At 38.7% G+C, this 19,516-nt stretch overlaps 1 protein-coding gene across 2 annotated transcripts; it reads right to left on the bottom strand.

Moving 5' to 3' along the window:
- Positions 1-6,747: 6,747 nt before the first annotated feature.
- Positions 6,748-16,980, bottom strand: zdhhc18a (zinc finger DHHC-type palmitoyltransferase 18a). Of its 2 annotated transcripts, XM_061716490.1 has the most exons (10): positions 16,377-16,980; positions 15,348-15,508; positions 14,935-15,084; positions 11,991-12,128; positions 11,821-11,872; positions 10,863-10,965; positions 10,672-10,784; positions 10,021-10,126; positions 9,146-9,216; positions 8,358-8,494 (listed from the first exon to the last, which is right to left on the bottom strand). In XM_061716490.1, the coding sequence occupies exons 1-9, from the start codon at positions 16,610-16,612 to the stop codon at positions 9,175-9,177; spliced, it is 1,101 nt and encodes a 366-aa protein (XP_061572474.1). In that variant the 5' UTR covers positions 16,613-16,980; the 3' UTR covers positions 8,358-8,494; positions 9,146-9,174. The 2 variants fall into 2 exon arrangements, with proteins under 2 accessions (XP_061572473.1, XP_061572474.1); XM_061716489.1 differs by lacking the exon at positions 9,146-9,216 and having other exon boundaries at positions 6,748-8,494.
- Between the last annotated feature and the right edge of the window lie 2,536 nt (positions 16,981-19,516).

Here is a 19,516-nt window from a genome sequence, read left to right as displayed (position 1 = left end):
GTCAAAACCTAGCAGAGGGAAAGAGCTGGCTCTGGTATGTTTGCCAGTAGTGAGGGGGAAGCCCTGTTAAGCAGTGAGCTGTGATTTCATTCCCAGAAATCTTGCTTGTCACTTCTAGCCTCTCCTGTAGCTCACAGAGGGAATATCCTGCAGAGGAGTTTAAAAGAAAAGAAATGTAACAGATCAATGGTGTGGAATCACTGGACAATCATGAGATTAACTGGAGCAGAGCAGCACAGCATGACTAGTAAAGATGACACCACTTCATATCTGAAAACAGTAGAGACAGTTTTATTCAACACATAAGTCAGACACAAACCCCAGCCACAAGGGTGGCCAGTATGATCCACCTCAGCGGCACCTTCCTCAGATCTCCATCCAGATCTCCTAAAACTCCTCCCTCCTGGTGGGGAAACATCTTTTTTCAGGGTACGGAGAGCCAGCTGGATGTTTCCAAACTGTCAAGAGCTTTAATGATCAGATGAACACCAAGGGGTGTTTATGTATTTTGACAAAGCAAGCTTTCGAGCAAAAACCAACTATTGAGTGTTTGCAGTGATATAAAAGACTCGGTGTGAGAGTTTTTGGCTGCAGTGTTGAGATTTATGCGGCGCTGTAACTGAAAGCAGGCAGGAGGCGGTTATGCTGCGCAGATGGCCAAAATGGCCAAGAGTTGCATACTGTAGAGGTCAGAGCAACAACTGGAGGGCAGATCTCCAGGTTTTAGATCAACAAACCACTTTACCCCTCAGGCAAAAAAACATTTAACTGTACAACTGAAATCCATGTGGCTTATAGATCACCTCTCTGCCTTCATGTTCAACTTTTCAAACTTTTCCTTTTCGCATAACCTCTCTTTTGGAAAACATATATACCCATGATAAGCTGTATGAGGCATGTCACCTGCTCTTTCTCCTGAAAGTTGGACTGACCTTTTGAGTAGGAGATACTGGGAATATGTCTGGTCATGCCCTTACAGTATCAACATTCACTATCTATCTGTTCCAGCGCCGGTCCCTTCTAGGTTTATTGTCGTTGCCACACCAACCTGGGTCATGACCAAGTACATCAAGTCATTGACCTCAATGGGTTATTGTTTAAACATCATCTGTACATTACACGGGCAGCGTTCACACTGTCCTTCTACAGTGGTCGCGCTCCATACTTTAAGTCAGAATCTAAATTGGTTACATTGGCAGTTTTTATATTTACATACATATCATTGTAAATGCCAATGCACTAACAAGTAAGTGAAACTGATGCAGTAAAGGCGTGACGTGTCAAAACTTACTACCGGTAGTAAAAAGCATTTGTGAAGTTCAGGTCTTTGTTTTCTGAATAAACAGAGACATGATGAATATTTTGAAAGAATAATGAAAGAAAACAAATACTTAGAAAATGTGATCCATATCACTTCACACTGATAGATTAAAAATAATAATAATAATTTTGTTATTTTTTCAGTTTCTGGTGTCTCTTCTACAATTTCTCTCTCCTGCACTTCAGAGCACATCTGTCCTGTGCTGGTAAAAACATTGCACTTGGTGTGATCCCTGCTGCAGAGCTGCATTTGCTGGTCTGTCTCGCCAACCTGCCAGGTGTTTTCTGTTTGACAGTCTCCTGCTCCCTTCCTGCCCCCACCCCTCCCACAGGAGATAAAAGGCTGCCCTCTCAGCATGTAATTCTGTAGAAGAGAAGCTTTCCTCTTCAAAAACTGATGTTTTTCTTTCTTTTAAAAAAGAAATCTCTATTGTCACAAAACATTTGCTCCTAGGGAATTGAAATGGTGCAGTAGAATTAGAATTTATTTGCAATAAATTGTTGCATACTGTTATAGGAACTCAGGACAGGATGATCCAGAGACAGGACGGTTCATATGACAGAAAAATGTGTCGCATAAGTCCCCTCAACTTCTCTCACTTTACACAGTGGAAACATGTGGGGACACGAAGATGGTTACAAAGTAGAATGGGCTCAGAAAAAGAAAAAAAACACCTTCTGCATATGTTGAGATGTAAAAAATGGCTTATAAATTATCAAAGCGAACCGCACAGATTGACTGAGACCGATATCAAATGGGTTTCATGGTAACAGCAGCTGTGATCAGGTCTGACCCTGTGGCACCCTGGCACACTAATCCAACTCCATGGCACATGTTCAGGTTTCCATGGTGAGCGTTTTCCACTTCACTACGCAAAGCCAACATCTTTCCACTGCAAGAACTGCAGTTTATCACACACCTTTTTAATTATTAATTGACATCCCCTGTATCCCAAATAGAATATCAAATGTGGAGGTTTAAAGCATTTTGTGTCAAAGTGGAAATTATGTTTTGATTTTAATGGGAAATAAGGACAAGGGTTCATGCTGACCTACACGTCCTTACTGAGGCGCACGAAATCCCATCTAACAGTTAGGACTGTGGCAGACTAAAAATCTATGTAATTTACCAAAAAAACAACCTACCAACAACATCAGCTTGTATAAAATTATCACATTTATCATTTTAAGCTGAAATTAGTTGGGCAGAGTAACCCAAGACTGTTTGACCACTCTCTTTCCTTCAAACAGGGCTTCCAGGGGAAGTTGATACATGCCTGTGTGTTGATACACAACACACAGTTAGTCAGGTCAACCCATGTCACACCCAGAGGAATTCTCCGCAAAGCAACGTGCAAATAAACGTATCTCAGGACTGCGCAAACTCTGCACACACTGACACACTCATCATAGAGACACATACAGTAGGCATTGGTGGAAATCAACTGGGAATGGCTGTGAAGCTGCATAAAAAACTGACTATCTATTCTAAGGTCACCATAAAATGTATTTTAAGTGCCCATACTGGTTATAAATGCAATGAATGTGTTGGATACTTTCAAATGATTGGCTGAATTAACTTAAATTGGCTTCATTTGTTGACTATAGTAATATTTCTCTTACAATAGTTTCAATTATACCTTTAGACACACAACAGTTGCAAGAGTTGTTAAGGAAAATTTTACAAAGATCTAATGCTGCAGATATACCACCAAACCACTAAATTGTTTTTTGAAAAAAAGACCTTCATTCACTAATATCCAAGTTTACAGTGATAAACAGGAAAGAATCAAGCTGGCGACTTTGTAGTGACCCAAATTGCTTGGAGGACTTTTCCTGCCAAACTTCCAGTCCTGTTATTGGGCGTTCCAAATAAGAGTTTTATATGTTTGGTGGGATCGCCAGTCAAAAATCCCCTGGAAACATAAAGAGGCTGCAAAAGATTATAGTTGCAAGATTTACTTTTCATTGGACACAAAAAAAAATCGTAACCTGACATTGGTTGCAATACCAAACTCGTAAATGTTTGGAAAAGGGCAGAAATATGTGGGGCTATTCCATGTTTGCAGCAAACTCCCACACTTTTTTTTTCTTAAATGGTTGGAAAAACACTACGAATTCAAATCTGGGCTCATCAGGGCATCAATGCATTTGGTGATTTGTTCAGTGATACAAGCTCGTGAACACTAGGTACCTCCAGAAGGCATTTATTCTACATATTTTGTGTTTTTACTATTAAATTTTCCACTAAAAGCTAATGGGGTGCCGTGGAACAAACCACTAGCAGCCCACATACAGTAATGATGGAGTGAGTGAAGCCATCGATAACAGTCAACGAGGAAAAGCCTCAGTCATTTATAACTCCTTGTTTTAAAATGCTGCTCATACAGAGAACGTTATATGTTTAAACTGGAGTATGCTGTGATTTGGTTTAAACCGTCTCATTGCTGACAGAAAATATGCCACACCTTATTAAAAGTTTCAAATAAATCTATTATGATTATTTATAATCCATTTGTGCAATGTTTACAATGCCTCTGTTCTGTAAATGGTCCAGAACACCACAGTTAAGTTTATCAGTGGATGACTCTGACTTTGGCCATACTCTGTTTCGAAAGAAAACTGGATAATTACAGGTTTTACAGCCGCTTAAAAGGTTTATCTTGTAATTCTAGATGAATCCTAAATTAATACCCCCATGCATCAGTGGCCCAGACGACATTGTGAGAATGCAATATACCACTATTAGGTTGAACAAGATCAAAAGACTCACTCTAAAAGGGTGGGAGGACTTTCTGTATAAAATTCGAAGACTTTGTGTGACTTAACTCTACACAAGACGGACCATATATTACTATGTAATATTTGTATCTTTTGTTGTATTCTGCTTTTTAAAATATATGAATGCATGCTGCGAGTGACATACATTTTTCTTTTTTCTTTTCAATAAACAATTTGCCAGCCAGGTCAGTTGAAAAAGTAGAGAAGAGGAACAGAGAGATGAAAAGAAATTGTCATTTTTTCAGGGTATTTGAACATATAGGCAGACTGTCACCAGTGCTATCAAAGTCGGTTTGATAAATCTTCATATGAAAGGAGTGAAGTGCTGATGACAATGTTTAATGATGGTGTCATCAGGACAAAGCAACATGGAGAACAGAGCTGGGCTTGGAGAGACAGGAACGCCCAAAGGGAGGCAGAGAGTCACGGTTACAAAATAGTTTCTCTCACATTTGGACTGATCTTGCTATTGTGTCGGATGGTGTGTTTGGTTATTCTAAGTGTAGAAATGACTACTATTCTAAGAGATAAACGGTTCAGATTTGGTGAGAGAAGTGGAAGGTCAGTCTAGGAGTAAAATCCCCACTCAGGCTTTACTTTTGACAACTTTTCTATTTATTGTCCCCTCCAACTATGAAAAGACATTTCCTGCCATAAGATGCAAGAGCTGAAAAACTTTGATCTGCTTTGACATTTTCTGGATGTTGAACACTTCCTGGTCTTTTTGATGACATTTTGCAACATGCATATGTTTTTTTAACAGAAAAGTGAGCACAGATAGCTTTGGATGCGTTACAGTTTATCTCATTGGATGTGAAATTTTAACCACCTGTTACCCGCAGTATTTTTTTTCTATCTTCATGTTTCACTTGAAGTGGGCACAAACTGTGCTTCACTGACAGCTGCTCTCTCTTGCAAGCTGGTTTGTTCTGCTCAGCACAGGGTTAATTATATCCAGCCTCACTGGTCAGCGGAGGTGCACACTTTTAGCCCAGTAATGGTGCTGACCACATCTCTGACTGTGAGTCACCTGTTTTGTTCACCGAGGTGCTTCACTTCAGCTCATCTCAGACCAGCGAGCGATGAGAAAAAGACTTGTGAGAGTGTGACACACAGCTGCACACATGACAGCACTCCCAAATGGGGCTCAGCGAGGAGGAACAAGACACACTGAGTCACACAGTGGATGAAAGCCAGAATCAGGGCTTAAAACTGGTGTTGGAGTAGGACTTTGAGGAGCTGGAATTTATTAGATTTAAGTGAAATAGATGGTTTTCCCTGATTTATTGTATCTGTATCACTTATTCTAAGGAAAGAGAAGGAATAATCTGAGCAAAAGTGAAGTTTTGTTTAGTCTGAGTCAATATAACAACTACTTATCAAGTGAAAAAAGCAGAGGAGAACCAGCCCAGCTCAGCCTTTTTATATCCTTTCTGCATCAAGCCATGCATTCGATTTAAATATATGCCCTTAGTCCAAGAGGAAAGCAGGGCAATCACCCCCACTTACTGGGTGGCCTGCTGTCCTGCATTACTCCGACTCGGGCCGAAGAACAGTTAAAGAGTGAGCACTCAAACCTTTCTAAAGCCACTGCTCCACACTTTCATCAGAATATATTAAACACAATGCTCAAACTTTTAGATTTGCAACCTCTTTAAAAAAAAAAAAAAAACCTTTAGTCCTTTGTGTGATAAAATCCAACACATCTGCTGAGGAAGTGAAGCTTTGGCTCTTTCTTTCTACAAGACAGGGAAGCAAAAGTTTGACCATCTGTGTCATGTTAGCTTAAAATATACAGGTTGCCATGCTGACATGTCAAAGTCTTTTGAAGTCAAATTAGCTAATGTGTATATAGAAATACTGATTAAATCAATTAAAGTTATATTTTATACCAGACGAGACCTTGTTGCATTTGTGGCTTTTAAACATGACATCATTCATCTGAATTCAATGAGACATTGAAGGTGAATTTATGTTTTAAGCCACATCAGTTTTAATTCTTTCAGTTTTTCTCCTCTATCAAAACCTCTGAGTAAAAACTATGAGAATGATTTCGTATATAAAAAAATTGAAGTTAAGAAAAAAACACTTAAATGTGTAGAGTATAAGTAATAGCTGCAAACATCACCTCAAGATTAAAAAAAGAAGATAATGAATCGTGAGATTTATTGTTTTGTGTGATTAAATTTGAGAATTTGTTTAAGCTGCAGTCTAACTCAGCTGAATCAGATGGGAGTGCTAATCATGACAGGTGGAGAACCATTGACATCTTTTTCCAGCACACATTTTAATAACCCTGTGGTGTATGAACCATTAGCCCATAACCTCAATTAATCTGTAAAGTTATTCGTGAATGTATTACTCCTCTCCCAACATAGTTTTGTGTCAGTTGTCATCCACACTATGTCTAATAATTGCATCTCACATATTATTCTCATTACTAGATGGAAACCTCTGAGCACATGTGGTCAACATGCAACACCTCATCGTTTCCACAAGGGACTTGTGAGTGAGTGAACCTTGCATCCACCACAGGTCTGCCACAAGTCATAATGCAAACTGAAAACAAGGTCTGTTACATTTTCAGATAATTAAAGAAACTAATAAGCATTCATAAGGTGTGGGGGAAAAAGCTCAAATAAATCATAATTTTTGAAAAATATTTATTGACCAAATCTTTTATTGTTCCACTGCAATTTACAAACAAGTGTGTTTGCACGAGCACTGCTTGTAATCGTCTAGACCCAAGGGTTTTAGCCCCAATTGATGAAAGTCTCCATTACTACAGGAAAGCTGTTTTTCCACAAACACATAATCTATATACAACTTCAAAAATGTGTTACAACAAAATAAATAACATAAAAAGGCATTTCTCCTACTGCTGTCCACATTACTAAACAGTTGCCAGCCTAAAATGCAATTACCATTCCGCCCCCTAGTGGCTCAATCTAACTCCTACAGTTGACCTCATGAGAAACTGTACTCCTTGTAACAAAGTTACATTTCATGTTGTATGACAAAGTAATAACCATGAAAACATGCTCAAACATTTCTGAGACCTTTTACTTTAATATCTTTACTTTTAGCCTGTGTGCTACCAACAATGTGCAACAAAAAAGCAGATGATTGTTCAAACTGAGGAGCATCAAGCTGATATTAATGAAAGTAAACAGTGACAATTAGTGATAAATATTTCTATACACATCATGAAATGATTTAAATAATCAATTTTGATGTCCAAAATATTACATCAGGATGAAAAACGTGGACATTAAGAAACACTGAGATGCTATTTCATGACACTCAAATGCTACATATTTCAGTGTGATGATCAGAACTACAGAGTTAACTACATTTACTTTTTTTTTTTAACCAATTTGCTTCTTAACATGATACACATTACAAAAAAGACTTGTGCAAAGCTAAGAGCATCTGACAAACAAATAATTTCAAAAATCCAGCAGTAAAAATAAAACAAAGGGGGAAAGAAGCCCCTCATCATTCCCCTCCAGACTGATTTATACGACTATCAAACTGGACTCACCCAGTGACAGTGGACATGACAAGACAGGAGATAACTCTTGACGTGATCATTTTAAAATGGCTTTCTATCCAGAGCATGCCTATTCATTAAATTCAAACTTGTGTTTCCATACTTCATTCACAGTCGAAGTATAAACATTCCCAGATTTTAACTGTTTGCATAAGATATTATCAGGAACTTAAACACTGAGGTTCTGCAGAAGTGCGGAGGCATGTTCGGGGTGTCTTAAAAAAAGGTGATTAAAAAAATATCTCTATTGTGCTTCTGTGTGTTACTAAGACTCCCCTCTATTCAAAAGGGACACATAGAATAAAACACTAGTAATATAAATATCAATTCCTCACAATGACATCTTGAGAAAGCAAATTTCAGCATGCATCTCGACTCGCACTGTGGAAAAAAAAAAACTGCGGCTAAAATCATCGCCAGGTGATAAAGAGCAGCAATGTGTGCTCATAAGCACTACCTCCATCACACCATCCTTTCTTCTTTCCCCATCACTGGGTGGAGTCAGGGCAGTGCAATAAAACCACTGTCAGATGCATCACCCAGGATCAGGGAGCTGCGGCTGAGCGACGGCGAGGGAGACGCCAGGCGGAAGGCTGGATTGATCGAGTGCAGCGAGTCCCTTTTGTTGCTTCTGCTGAACGGGGGGCAGGGGGCGTCCACAGACTGACGGGCGTGTTGTCGTAAGCAGCCAGCAGAGGGTGAAGGCTCATGGGTTGGTGCCGCAGCGCTGGAGACCTCTTGGACCAGCGGGGTGGTCTTTGGGGTCCCGGGACTGCACAGGCCATGAAAGTCAGAGGAGTGGACCATCCTCTCCAGCACACCCTTAGTGCTCTGAGTGCACTGTGTGAAGAGGAAGGAAGAGGGAAATCAAGAAAAGGAGAGAAGCTGAGCATGGTGCGTTTTGAAAAAGATGAAGCAGCACTGACAACAGACCAGGCATGTAATGAAAATGTTTTAAATGTGATTAAAATGATTAGTATCTAATGCATAAATCACAGTGAAAGCAGTGAGATTCAATGGTGGCACCATCGACAGATTCAAATGGAGAGACAGCTGGCGAGTTAGATGTAGGTGATGAAATAAGAAGGCAACAATAGAAAACAAGTGAAAAAAAGATTTAGATGTGATGAGAAACTGCTTCATCCCGTTTCCAGCCTGTACGAAGAACAGACTTGCATTGATTTTTTTCCAGCATGCGTGCATACAGAAAAACTGTATGTCAAAGTGGAAGAACACCAGCCATCAAGCTTCATCCAGCCCGTGTTAATAAATGGAAGAAGGGAAGGTCATGAAACATGCAAATTTACACAGACAGTCATGAGTTATCCACACCATCATCACAAACAAATCACTACACGAGTTGTCTGGCTTTTATCAAACCATGTTTTTAGAAGCAATGAGATGACGGGGGCTCCCATGATCACACGGAAGAGGACGGAGTGAATGGTGAGTGAAGAGATGCTCAAGTTCAATGTTCAACCCTACTCTTACCATCAACTGTCTATAGGCAGCAGCGCCGTTCAGGCTGTGCAGGACAAAGAAAAGTCCTGACAGTTCTCCTCCTAGCAAGATGGAACGGATACAACACTGAAAATCAGATGCTTCATGTTGCCATACACATACTGTGTGTTCATATATATATATATATATATATATATATATATATATATATATATAAAATATATAAATAAACATCTTCCACATTTTCAAATCTGCAGTGAATGTTTTTTTTTCTCCAAAGTAAAATAAAATTAAGTCAACTGAAAGCAGACAAAAACCTTAAAATACAAAAATAATGTTTATTAAAACTGTTAAGACAGCGTCTATGTATGCATGTAAAAATAGATTTTGTTATAAAGCAATGAACACAGCAAATAAGACATGTGATATGTTGACAAAATAGGGACAAATGTACTAAATTCAAGGCAAGAGATAAATAATTATATAATAAAGTGATAATGCAACACATTTACATTTGCATATACTGACAAAAAACATTATTGCTAGTCTTTGAGCATAAGCCTTTACCAGAAAGTACAGTCATACAAAAGGAGAATGATACAGCAATTTAATTCCTAAAGCTATGTAAACAAATAAAAAATGACAACAAAAAAGTGCCACATTTAAGGTTTTGTCCTATGCCACAGAAGTAGAGGACCATTACATGTCTGCAGTCTAAACACCCTGCCAGCCAAATCAGCTACTTTTTTTTTTTTTTTTAAGTCAAATCACAGGGTGAACAGGGTCAACTATACTTGAGGGTCTGGAATTGAACCAGAGGACATACAGGGTGGAGAAGGTACACAGCGGGCAGAGCTAACACCACGGAGGCACTATGGGATGGACCACAAGTGGTGTCATCCTACCATGTTTATGTCGCTCTTGGCTGTGAAGGGAGGCAGCTCCATCTCCGGGACAGAAGCAGCAGGGATCACCTCATCGGGAGGAAGGAAACCTCTTCTGTCAATCAGACTGGAGGACAAGAGAGAGGATTTAGTTACAACTAATATATACAGGACTGTCTCAGAAAATTAGAATATTGTCATAAAGTTCTTTATTTTCTGTAATGCAATTAAAAAAACAAAAATGTCATACATTCTTGATTCATTACAAATCAACTGAAATATTGCAAGCCTTTTATTATTTTAATATTGCTGATTATGGTTTACAGTTTAAGATTAAGATTCCCACAATATTCTAATTTTTTGAGATAGGATATTTGAGTTTTCTTAAGCTGTAAGCCATGATCAGCAATATTGAAATAATAAAAGGTTTGCAATATTTCAGTTGATTTGTAATGAATCCAGAATGTTTTTGCATTACAGAAAATAAAGGACTTTATCACAATATTCTAATTTTCTGAGACAGTCCTGTAGACTGATGCAGTGCATGAAATGTGCTCACTGTAATGAGGTAAAGTTTTAAGTCACCAGGTTGCTAAAGTACTGAGACTCAGAGTAGCCATCATAAAAGATAAATATATGGATGCTGAGGCAGCTCTCGCCTTTGTTACTCACCTTGGAGGCATAGGGCCGCATAACGTAGCACAGCAGTTGGTTATAATGCTTTTGTAACTGTACGGGTTCCCAGACTCTTCTGCACCCCTTTTATTTGACCAGGAACCCTTAATCTGTAAATTAACAGTGAAATATTAATAAACAATGTATGGCTATCATCCAAATTAATATCCTGTAATAATAAAACTTACATCTTCATTGGTGGTGAGGTTGGAAGCTACCAAGTAGGTGTGGAAGCCTGAAAGGCCCAGAATAGACCAGATGGAAAAGAAACAAATAACCAGCTCCACCACAGTGCAAGAGGAAGAGTCAAGGCATAAAATCACCCAGCCAGAAGTTACAACTGCAAACAAGTCCAATAACTCGGATATTTTCCTCTCAGCATTACAGAGACATGCTTTTAAACACTGGATAGTTTTCTGTTTATAAGTCTACCACAGACAAAACAACATACATATGTGCAAGAACACAAAAAAGTGATGGTGTAAATTGGTTTTCTAAACCTTTTTAAAAGCAGACTTTGACTTTTGTATTTTTTTTTAAATCAATTTGTAAATACAATAACCAGCATGAGACTGAGGCCAGATAAATACATGTTTTTATATTTTAAACTAACTCATACAAATGTAAATACATACAAATCTGTCCAAATTAAACTAAACTACAAGTACTAAAAACACAGAGTACATTCTGCACTACTTGTAGCGGACATGGTGGTGTATTTGCACATTTTGTAAAAATAGATATATTTCATAGAACATTCTATAAATGTTCTATGACTTTAGACAGACTTGAACCTGAACTAACGTGATAGCGTCATGCATACAACGTAGAGATTAATCCACATCCTCCTTGTGGATGACAAATCCAACCCCTCTGAAGCCATGCATGACTATATTTGTCTTGCCACAGGTATAATCCCAGTCGATCATGAGGCAGCAACTCCAGAGCTGGACAGCCGTCTGTTTAAAAGCGCTATCTCACTGGATGCCAATTCCTAAAAGCAGGTTTGTGCTGAGGAGCTGTGGGAAATGTCTCATCAGCAATCTATCTGCTTTTTCCTGGCACAAATCAGTAGCAAATTCAGAAAAATATCTGATTCATCCCATAAAGGGGAAGACAATTAGAAAGCATGATTACAAAGGATATCTGGCAGGGCTCTCTTGAATGGCTTGAACAAGGCTTTTACCTGCTTGAGAGCCTGCAAAGAAAAGACAAAAAAATTTGAGAATTGTAATCTTGCAATCATTCTTAATTACATGACATGAAAGTGGTAGAATCAGAGCATTTCAACACTTTTCCATATTGAGAGGGCTTACGCAGAGTAATGTGTGCGATGACACAGCCGAAGATGAAAGATGTCAGGAAGGACAAAGAGATGATGAAGCTGTAGAAAAAGCGGTAATTGCGTTTTCCCACACAGTTCCCCACCCAAGGGCAATGGTGATCAAACCGTTCTGAAAGAAAGAAGAAAAAAAAACATAAAACATCACAGATTAGGAGCATTAACACCAGTTTAAAATTCTTCATACACACGGAAATTGGAAAATTATTTTATCGAGATATTTGTTTGAATTGACCGCTTCTGTATGTGCAGTGGCTAAAACAACATTTTATCAAACACGCTGAAAATAAAACTCCAAGTTTAGACCTTAAAAATTAATTTACAGATCTGTTTAAACTGTATATTCAATAAAAAAATGGTGCCAATACAACAACAACAAAAAAATGTTTTGACAGATTATATCAATAAAAAACACATGCTTGTTTTAATTTCTGCGAGTCCAGCATTTCACATGAGCTAGCACAAAAAATAAAACAAAAACAAAAAAATGACCCTGCGGTCATGAATCAAAATGTTTTTAGGTTACCCAAAGTTGGGGCTTTGTCATGGTCAGAAAAAAATGGCATTGCCTTTTGAGGAGTGACTAAAATTATACGAAGGCTCAATTAAATTGCATCATTTTACACCAAGAGGCTGATAAGACCACAGACTTGTGCATAATCTCTATATATTTATTTTTTGATAGAGTACTACAGTTTCTTTTATCAAATTTTTAATAGCCCAACACTTATGCAAATACCATCCATTGCTGTCCATTCTTATTTTTTTTACCCCAACCCCCAGCATGTTCTGCATGGGGGACTACATATTGCCAAGGCAACTGCTTGCCTGTTGGTGCCCAATGTTTGTCTGAAACACCAAGCAAAAATATGTACATTGAGGACGTGTCCCCAGAAATTCCAGCCATAATGGGTTGTCCTTGATTAAAGCGGAGAGGCAGCTGAAGGCAAGTTTATATGTATGTCACACTAAAGGTACAACTGTAGAGTTAAACTTGTTTTACTGGGCCTTGCCTTCATCCTATTGTCTGAAAAATGAATGTCGTTGAATGAGGCAATGACTAAGCCATTAAATGAAATAAACCGAGAAAGAAAAAAAGAAACGACAAACTCCTTTAGCTGACGCAGGTATAGAAAACCTTGAGCTCAGGTTTTATCTCATGACTTGTTAAACTTGCTTTCTAAAATACTCTCCAGCTTCCAGGTTGCAGATAATAAACCACAAATGCTTTAACATACATTAGGTTACTCATCTATGACTGCTCCATTAATGCTGGCCAACATTCACAGTTTACGGCCTGTCAAACCATGTACAGCAAAAACAGCATGCCATACTGACCAGCCCCTAATGTCTTATTTTAAAGCACTAATAAATAAATCCTTGAACTGCAAAACGTGTCATATTCAAAACTACGGCAATTGCTTATATCCGTTTCTTAAATACTACAGAACAAATAAATCAACATTTTACATGTTTTCTTTGTGTTGTCTTCATTTGAAAGTAGGGTTTTTTTTAAAGACATTGTTTCTATTGGCATCTTGCACAGCACATACTTTGTTTAAAAAATAAAGTACATTCATTATTATGTAATGAACTGAAGACAAGTCACTATTGCATAACCCCAACTGAACTAAATAAGGCAAAAATGAGCAGTAACTCCTTTACTGTAGTGCATAAGTCCATTAACACATGAGTCGACCTCTGCAGTTTAATCACATTCAGATGGTTAATTATGCCACACAAAAACACCACTTCATACAGCCACTTTTCTTCCTGGAGATCTATGGTCTCTCTCACTTTGCTTTCCATTACTGACACATCCTCATGCAACTCAGCTGGGGCTGCACGAGGATGTGAATTAATCATGATGGATGGGAATTAATCATGATGAAGACTGACAGCTGGAGTGTCAGATGTTGCCGTTTTCATACACAGCAAGGGGATCTGCATTAGCTGCTGTTTTTAATTGGTGGCACGCTCACAAACAAGACCAGCAATGATGTCTCTGAAAAGATGTAAATGTAATTTATCTTAAAACTCTCCTTCAAAAAATGTCCATGTTGTTTAATCTTTTTCCTCTCCCACGATGAAAATAACTTTTAAAGCAGCTTCTCTTTACGATTTTGAGAAGATGGTCTCGCGTCACCACAGACTTCTTTTCAACTCTGATTTCTGAAGTTCCTCTTGTGTGTCCAGAACCCTGTATTCATTTTCACGGTTTCAGTGTTCTCTTATATTCTTTTATTACAGCTACATAAGCTCAGCATCCAGCAAAAGGTGTACCCTTAACACTTTTATTCAGTCTATTTATTTTTTATGGCATTTCCAGGAGTTAGGTTTAATTTGATTTAAGTTTATTGCATGACGATGATATATTTCAATAGAGGGACAGTAAAAGATTGTTTAGCCTTGTCTAACACAACAAAGCATTAGCTAATTCTATTGATATTTTGGATTAAATAGTCTGTACTTGTGAATGTGAATTGGTCAGTTAAAATATAAACTATAAATGCTTTTCTTTCAGATTAAAATTCAAAAATATATTTTATTAATCCCCGAAAGAATAATAATTATTGCAACACTTATGATTTGTCTCGTCGAAGAGACTTTTCAAAGGTTTATTGCAATGGCCAGGAGGGATCTCAGGAAGGACGATGGCAGGAAGATGTTGCAAGGTTTTCATGCTGATCAACAAGCTTTCAGTTTCAAATTTAGACATACTGCTGCAAGGAGCAGATGTTTAAAAATGGCATTAAAACATCTCAGCACCTTACATTCCAGATAAAAACATGGGAATAAATAATGAAAGGTTCACTGCGTGACCAAAATAAGACGCCTTCTACCCAAAGATTTACAAGTACAATGATGTTCAATTTCATGATATTTGATTAAGTGGTAACTTCTCAGCACATTCTTACCAACACAGTTGTCACACAGACTGCAGTGGGAGGTCCGAGGAGGGCGGAACATCTTGCAAGTAAAGCAGTACTTGAGCTTTACCACCTGCTGGTTGATGAGGATCTCCCTGGTCCGGGGAGGAGGGCGATATGTAGAGGACCCTGAGGTATCTTGATAGATAAGTACAAAGGGAAGCACTCACTACAACTTTAATATTTCCGCTTGTCATCCAAAATCTAAATCACAGAATAAAACAACAGATACTTGAGCACATGACATCAAGGAATGCATAGCCTTTGTTTCTCAGCCTTGACAGGGAGTAAGCTGCTTAGGCCTTGGTCTGGAGTTCAACGACAAACATGTCCTCCATACGGCAAAGCCCTTTTGGCCCATCTGCCCCACAGTATGCATGAAATCTCAGCATGCACCTTACCTATCTGCCTTTCTATATCTGCAGCTTCATCTGGGGTAGCCCTGGGTAAAATCCCTGGGTCTGTGAAACTGGTTCTCAGCAGGGAGATGACCACAAACACGAAAAGTCCCGCACCTATCACAGGTATGAAGACGGTCAAATGCTCCACCAGGAATGGGCAACTGTAAACAGACATAAAATGGAGAAAAATATATCTTTAACTCTTATATTTACAGGGAACAGCGCTTGAATGCAAACCATAATGTGTATGACTCTAGTATACACACAGAATCAGAGGTGTCAAGTAACGAAGTACAAATACTTCGTTACCTTACTTAAATAGAAATTTATGTTATCTATACTTCACTGGAGTAATTATTTTTCAGACGACTTTTTACTTTTACTCCTTACATTTTTACGCAATTATCTGTACTTTTTACTCCTTACATTTTAAAAACAGCCTCGTTACTCTATTTCATTTAGGTCTTTAAAAAAAACTATCCAGTTAAATTGCTCCATCCAGATAGAGTGAATTTGGTTGTGGTTGTTTCAGATGTTCTTGTCCAGTTTTGTTCTTACATCCGTTCCCTCAGATTCCTGCAACTAAACTTGGATGTACATTCCAATAAAGGTTAGGATAAATGATAACATGCCTCTGAAGTTTGACTTTTGGCACCATTACAATACTTATAGGCAACTAGTCATCATATCTTCTGCTCTCTGAAACACATGTTAATGCTCAATAGTACACATATATGGTTCTTTAATATATTTGCATTATACTAAGATGCATTCATTTTCAATGGCTTTTGTCCTTAATGGCTTTTTTCCCCCTTACATTACTTTTACTTTTATACTTTAAGTAGTTTTGAAACCAGTACCTTTATACTTTTACTTGAGTAAAAAACTTGAGTTGATACTTCAACTTCTACAGTGTATTTTTAAACTCTAGTATCTATACTTCTACCTGGGTAATGAATGTGAATACTTTTGACACCTCTGAGTATACACACAGAATTGTAATTGAAAACCAGCCCGTGAATCACTCACTCGAATGCAAAGAAAAGGCCACAGGTGACAATAATAAGGCCCAGCGTCAGGGGGAGGATGCCGCTCTGGCGGGCCAGGATGAGGCGGCCCCCGCAGAAGAAGCGGTTCTTCCCCGGGAACACCTCCCACCTCCTGCGGGGCCGCAGCGCTCTCTGCCCGGCAGAGCGGCTCTGCGCCGACGCCGGCGACACGCTCAGCGCCCGCGGGTCGATCTGCTGGTACTCGCAGTTTTTCATCGCAAAAAAAAAAACAGCGTCGACACACTTTGGGAAAAGCTAAAAAAGGCACCAACAAAGCTCCTTTTGACAGTAGGAGCTGCTGCGGAGGTCGAGTGTGTGGACACGGATGTTTCTCTTGTTGTTAGCCTTCAGTCGCCCATCCTGAAGCTAACTCCCGCCAGCTAGCACGAAGACATTCTTCCTTCTCCCCGGGTCACTTCTGACAACTGACTCCATCCATGAGCTGACTGGGATTTAACCACCATGTTTGGTAGTTACATTAAACCTAAGTATTAATATCGGAATACGTTTAGCTCAGGTTTTATCGAGAATTCAACACGGATTGAGACGCGGACGGAGCTCGTCGTCGCTCCTGGTCACGTTTCCTTTTTTCTATCAGTCAGCGGCGACGTCACGACGTGATGACGTAGCTTCCGCCGTTAACCAACACTGAAAGCTGATTTATGGTTCTGCGTTAAATCGACGCAGGCCCTACGCCGTAAGGTCTGCGTTGGTGTAACGCGGAACCATAAATCAGCCTTTACTTATTATTTTACCTCTTTTTTTATCATTTTATTTGTTATCAGAGGTGTCAAAAGTATTCACATTCATTACTCAGGTAGAAGTATAGATACTAGAGTTTAAAAATACTCCTGTAGAAGTTGAAGTATCAACTCAAGTTTTTTACTCAAGTAAAAGTATAAAAGTACTGGTTTCAAAACTACTTAAAGTATAAATGTAAAAGTAATGTAAGGGGGAATAAAGCCATTAAGGACAAAAGCCTTTGAAAATGAATGTATCTTAGTATAATGCAAATATATTAAAGAACCATATATGTGTACTATTGAGCATTAACATGTGTTTCAGAAAGCAGAAGATATGATGACTAGTTGCCTATAAGTATTGTAATGGTGCAAAAAGTCAAACTTCAGAGGCGTGTTATCATTTATCCTAACCTTTATTGGAATGTACATCCAAGTTTAGTTGCAGGAATCTGAGGGAAAGGATGTAAGAACAAAACTGGACAAGAACATCTGAGCCACAACCACAACCAAATTCACTCTATCCGGATGGAGCAATTTAACTGGATAGTTTTTTTTTAAAGGCCGAAATGAAATAGAGTAACGAGGCTGTTTTTAAAATGTAAGGAGTAAAAAGTACAGATAATTGCGTGAAAATGTAAGGAGTAAAAAGTACAGATAATTGTGTGAAAATGTAAGGGGTAAAAGTAAAAAGTCGTCTGAAAAATAATTACTCCAGTGAAGTATAGATAACCAAAATTTAGACTTAAGTAAGGTAACGAAGTATTTGTACTTTGTTACTTGACACCTCTGTTTGTTATTTACTGTTTCATTGTATCTTGCTGCTTTTAATGTTGATGTAAAGCACTTTGAATTACCTCGTGTTGAATTGTGCTACACAAATAAACTTGCCTTGCCTTACAGTAAAAAGAAAAAAAACGACCAAAGCTGTTGAAGTAGACATTAAATATAATTAGATTTTAACTTAATTAGGAGAGTAAATTAGTGCCATCTGCAACGATTTGGAATGATGGTAGTTATTTAACCTAAAGCTAATACATTCAGTGACACACACACACACACACACACACACACACACACACACACACACACACACACACACACACACACACACACACACACACACACACACACACACACACACACACACACACTCCACATGCATACAGTTGTGTGAAAAGGTGTACTTCCTGTTTTCTTATTTTTTTTGCAATTTTGTCGCACTTAAATGTTTCAGATCATCAAACAAATTTAAAGGAGACGTCTGTAAGAAATGGCCAAAACTGGTACTGCAGTCACTTTCAAAATATTGTTGAGCGGCGTGTACCCTCCCCCTCCTCCCCCCGACCAGAGGTTGCCAGGTAGGCTGCAGAATGCAGCAGGAACGTAGGCTGCCATGGCTGCGATAATTAGAGCCGAGCTGGCAACCCGGATGCCGAAACACTACTGACTTGGTGATTGGGAGATAGGTGGAGGGTGGAGCTTCAGGACCAAAACAAAAAATGACAACATCAACATCAGTTGAGGGCTGCAACTCCTCTTTTTAAACTGGAATATCCTGGCTTGAGTGCTGTTGTCAGTGACAAAAGTATTTGAAATGAACATGATTTTTAAATGTCTGTTGACATATCGGGGTCATTTTATGATTCGTTTTATTATTGCTCTTACATACAGCTCCTTTAAATATTAGACAAAGATAACACAAGTAAACACAAAATGCAGTTTTTAAATGAAATATTTTATTATTAAGGGGAAAGAAAAATCCAAACCTACATGGCCCTGTGTGAAAAAGTGATTGCCCCTAAACCTAATAACTGGTTGGGCCACCCTTAGCAGCAACAACTGCAATCAAGCGTTTGTGATAACTGGCAATGAGTCTTTTACAGCGCTGTGGAGGAATTTTTTAGCCCACTCATCTTTGCAGAATTGTTGTAATTCACCCACATTGGAGGGTTTTCGAGCATGAGCAGCCTTTTTAAGGTCATGTCACAGCATCTCAATCGGATTCAGGTCGGGACTTTGACTAGGCCACTCCAAAGTCTTCATTTTGTTTTTCTTAAGCCATTCAGAGGTGGACTTACTGGTGTGTTTTGGATCATTGTCCTGCTGCAGAACCCAAGAGCTTCAGCTTGAGGTCACCAACAGATGGCCGGACATTCTCCTTGAACAATGACCTTAATTGAAGCAGTGAGGCCTGCAGTTCTTTGGTGTTGTTCTGTTCTGGGAGTCGTCACTGCGCTCTTGGGGTAATTTTGGTCAGCCAGCCACTCCTGGGAAGGTATATATTATATATTATATATATTTCATGTTGCTTTCAGACATCCTCTACCGTAAAGGGGAGATGTGTGTTCGTCATTTATACCAAATTAGAGAAAAAAAA

Source organism: Cololabis saira, chromosome 3 (assembly GCF_033807715.1).
Source record: "Cololabis saira isolate AMF1-May2022 chromosome 3, fColSai1.1, whole genome shotgun sequence".
NCBI lineage: Eukaryota > Metazoa > Chordata > Actinopteri > Beloniformes > Belonidae > Cololabis > Cololabis saira.
Note: the sequence above shows the minus strand (reverse complement) of the source record. Positions and strands in the feature narration are given on the sequence as shown.

Bases quoted from the DNA above. Each gene is read 5' to 3' on its own strand.
- zdhhc18a (XM_061716489.1), bottom strand. From the start codon at position 16,612: ATGAAAAACTGCGAGTACCAGCAGATCGACCCGCGGGCGCTGAGCGTG. The intron at 15,085-15,347 runs GTAAGGTGCATG...TTATCTATCAAG, and splicing joins AGATATAGAAAGGCAGATAG to ATACCTCAGGGTCCTCTACA. The intron at 11,873-11,990 runs GTAAGCCCTCTC...TTTTCTTTGCAG, and splicing joins CATCGCACACATTACTCTGC to GCTCTCAAGCAGGTAAAAGC.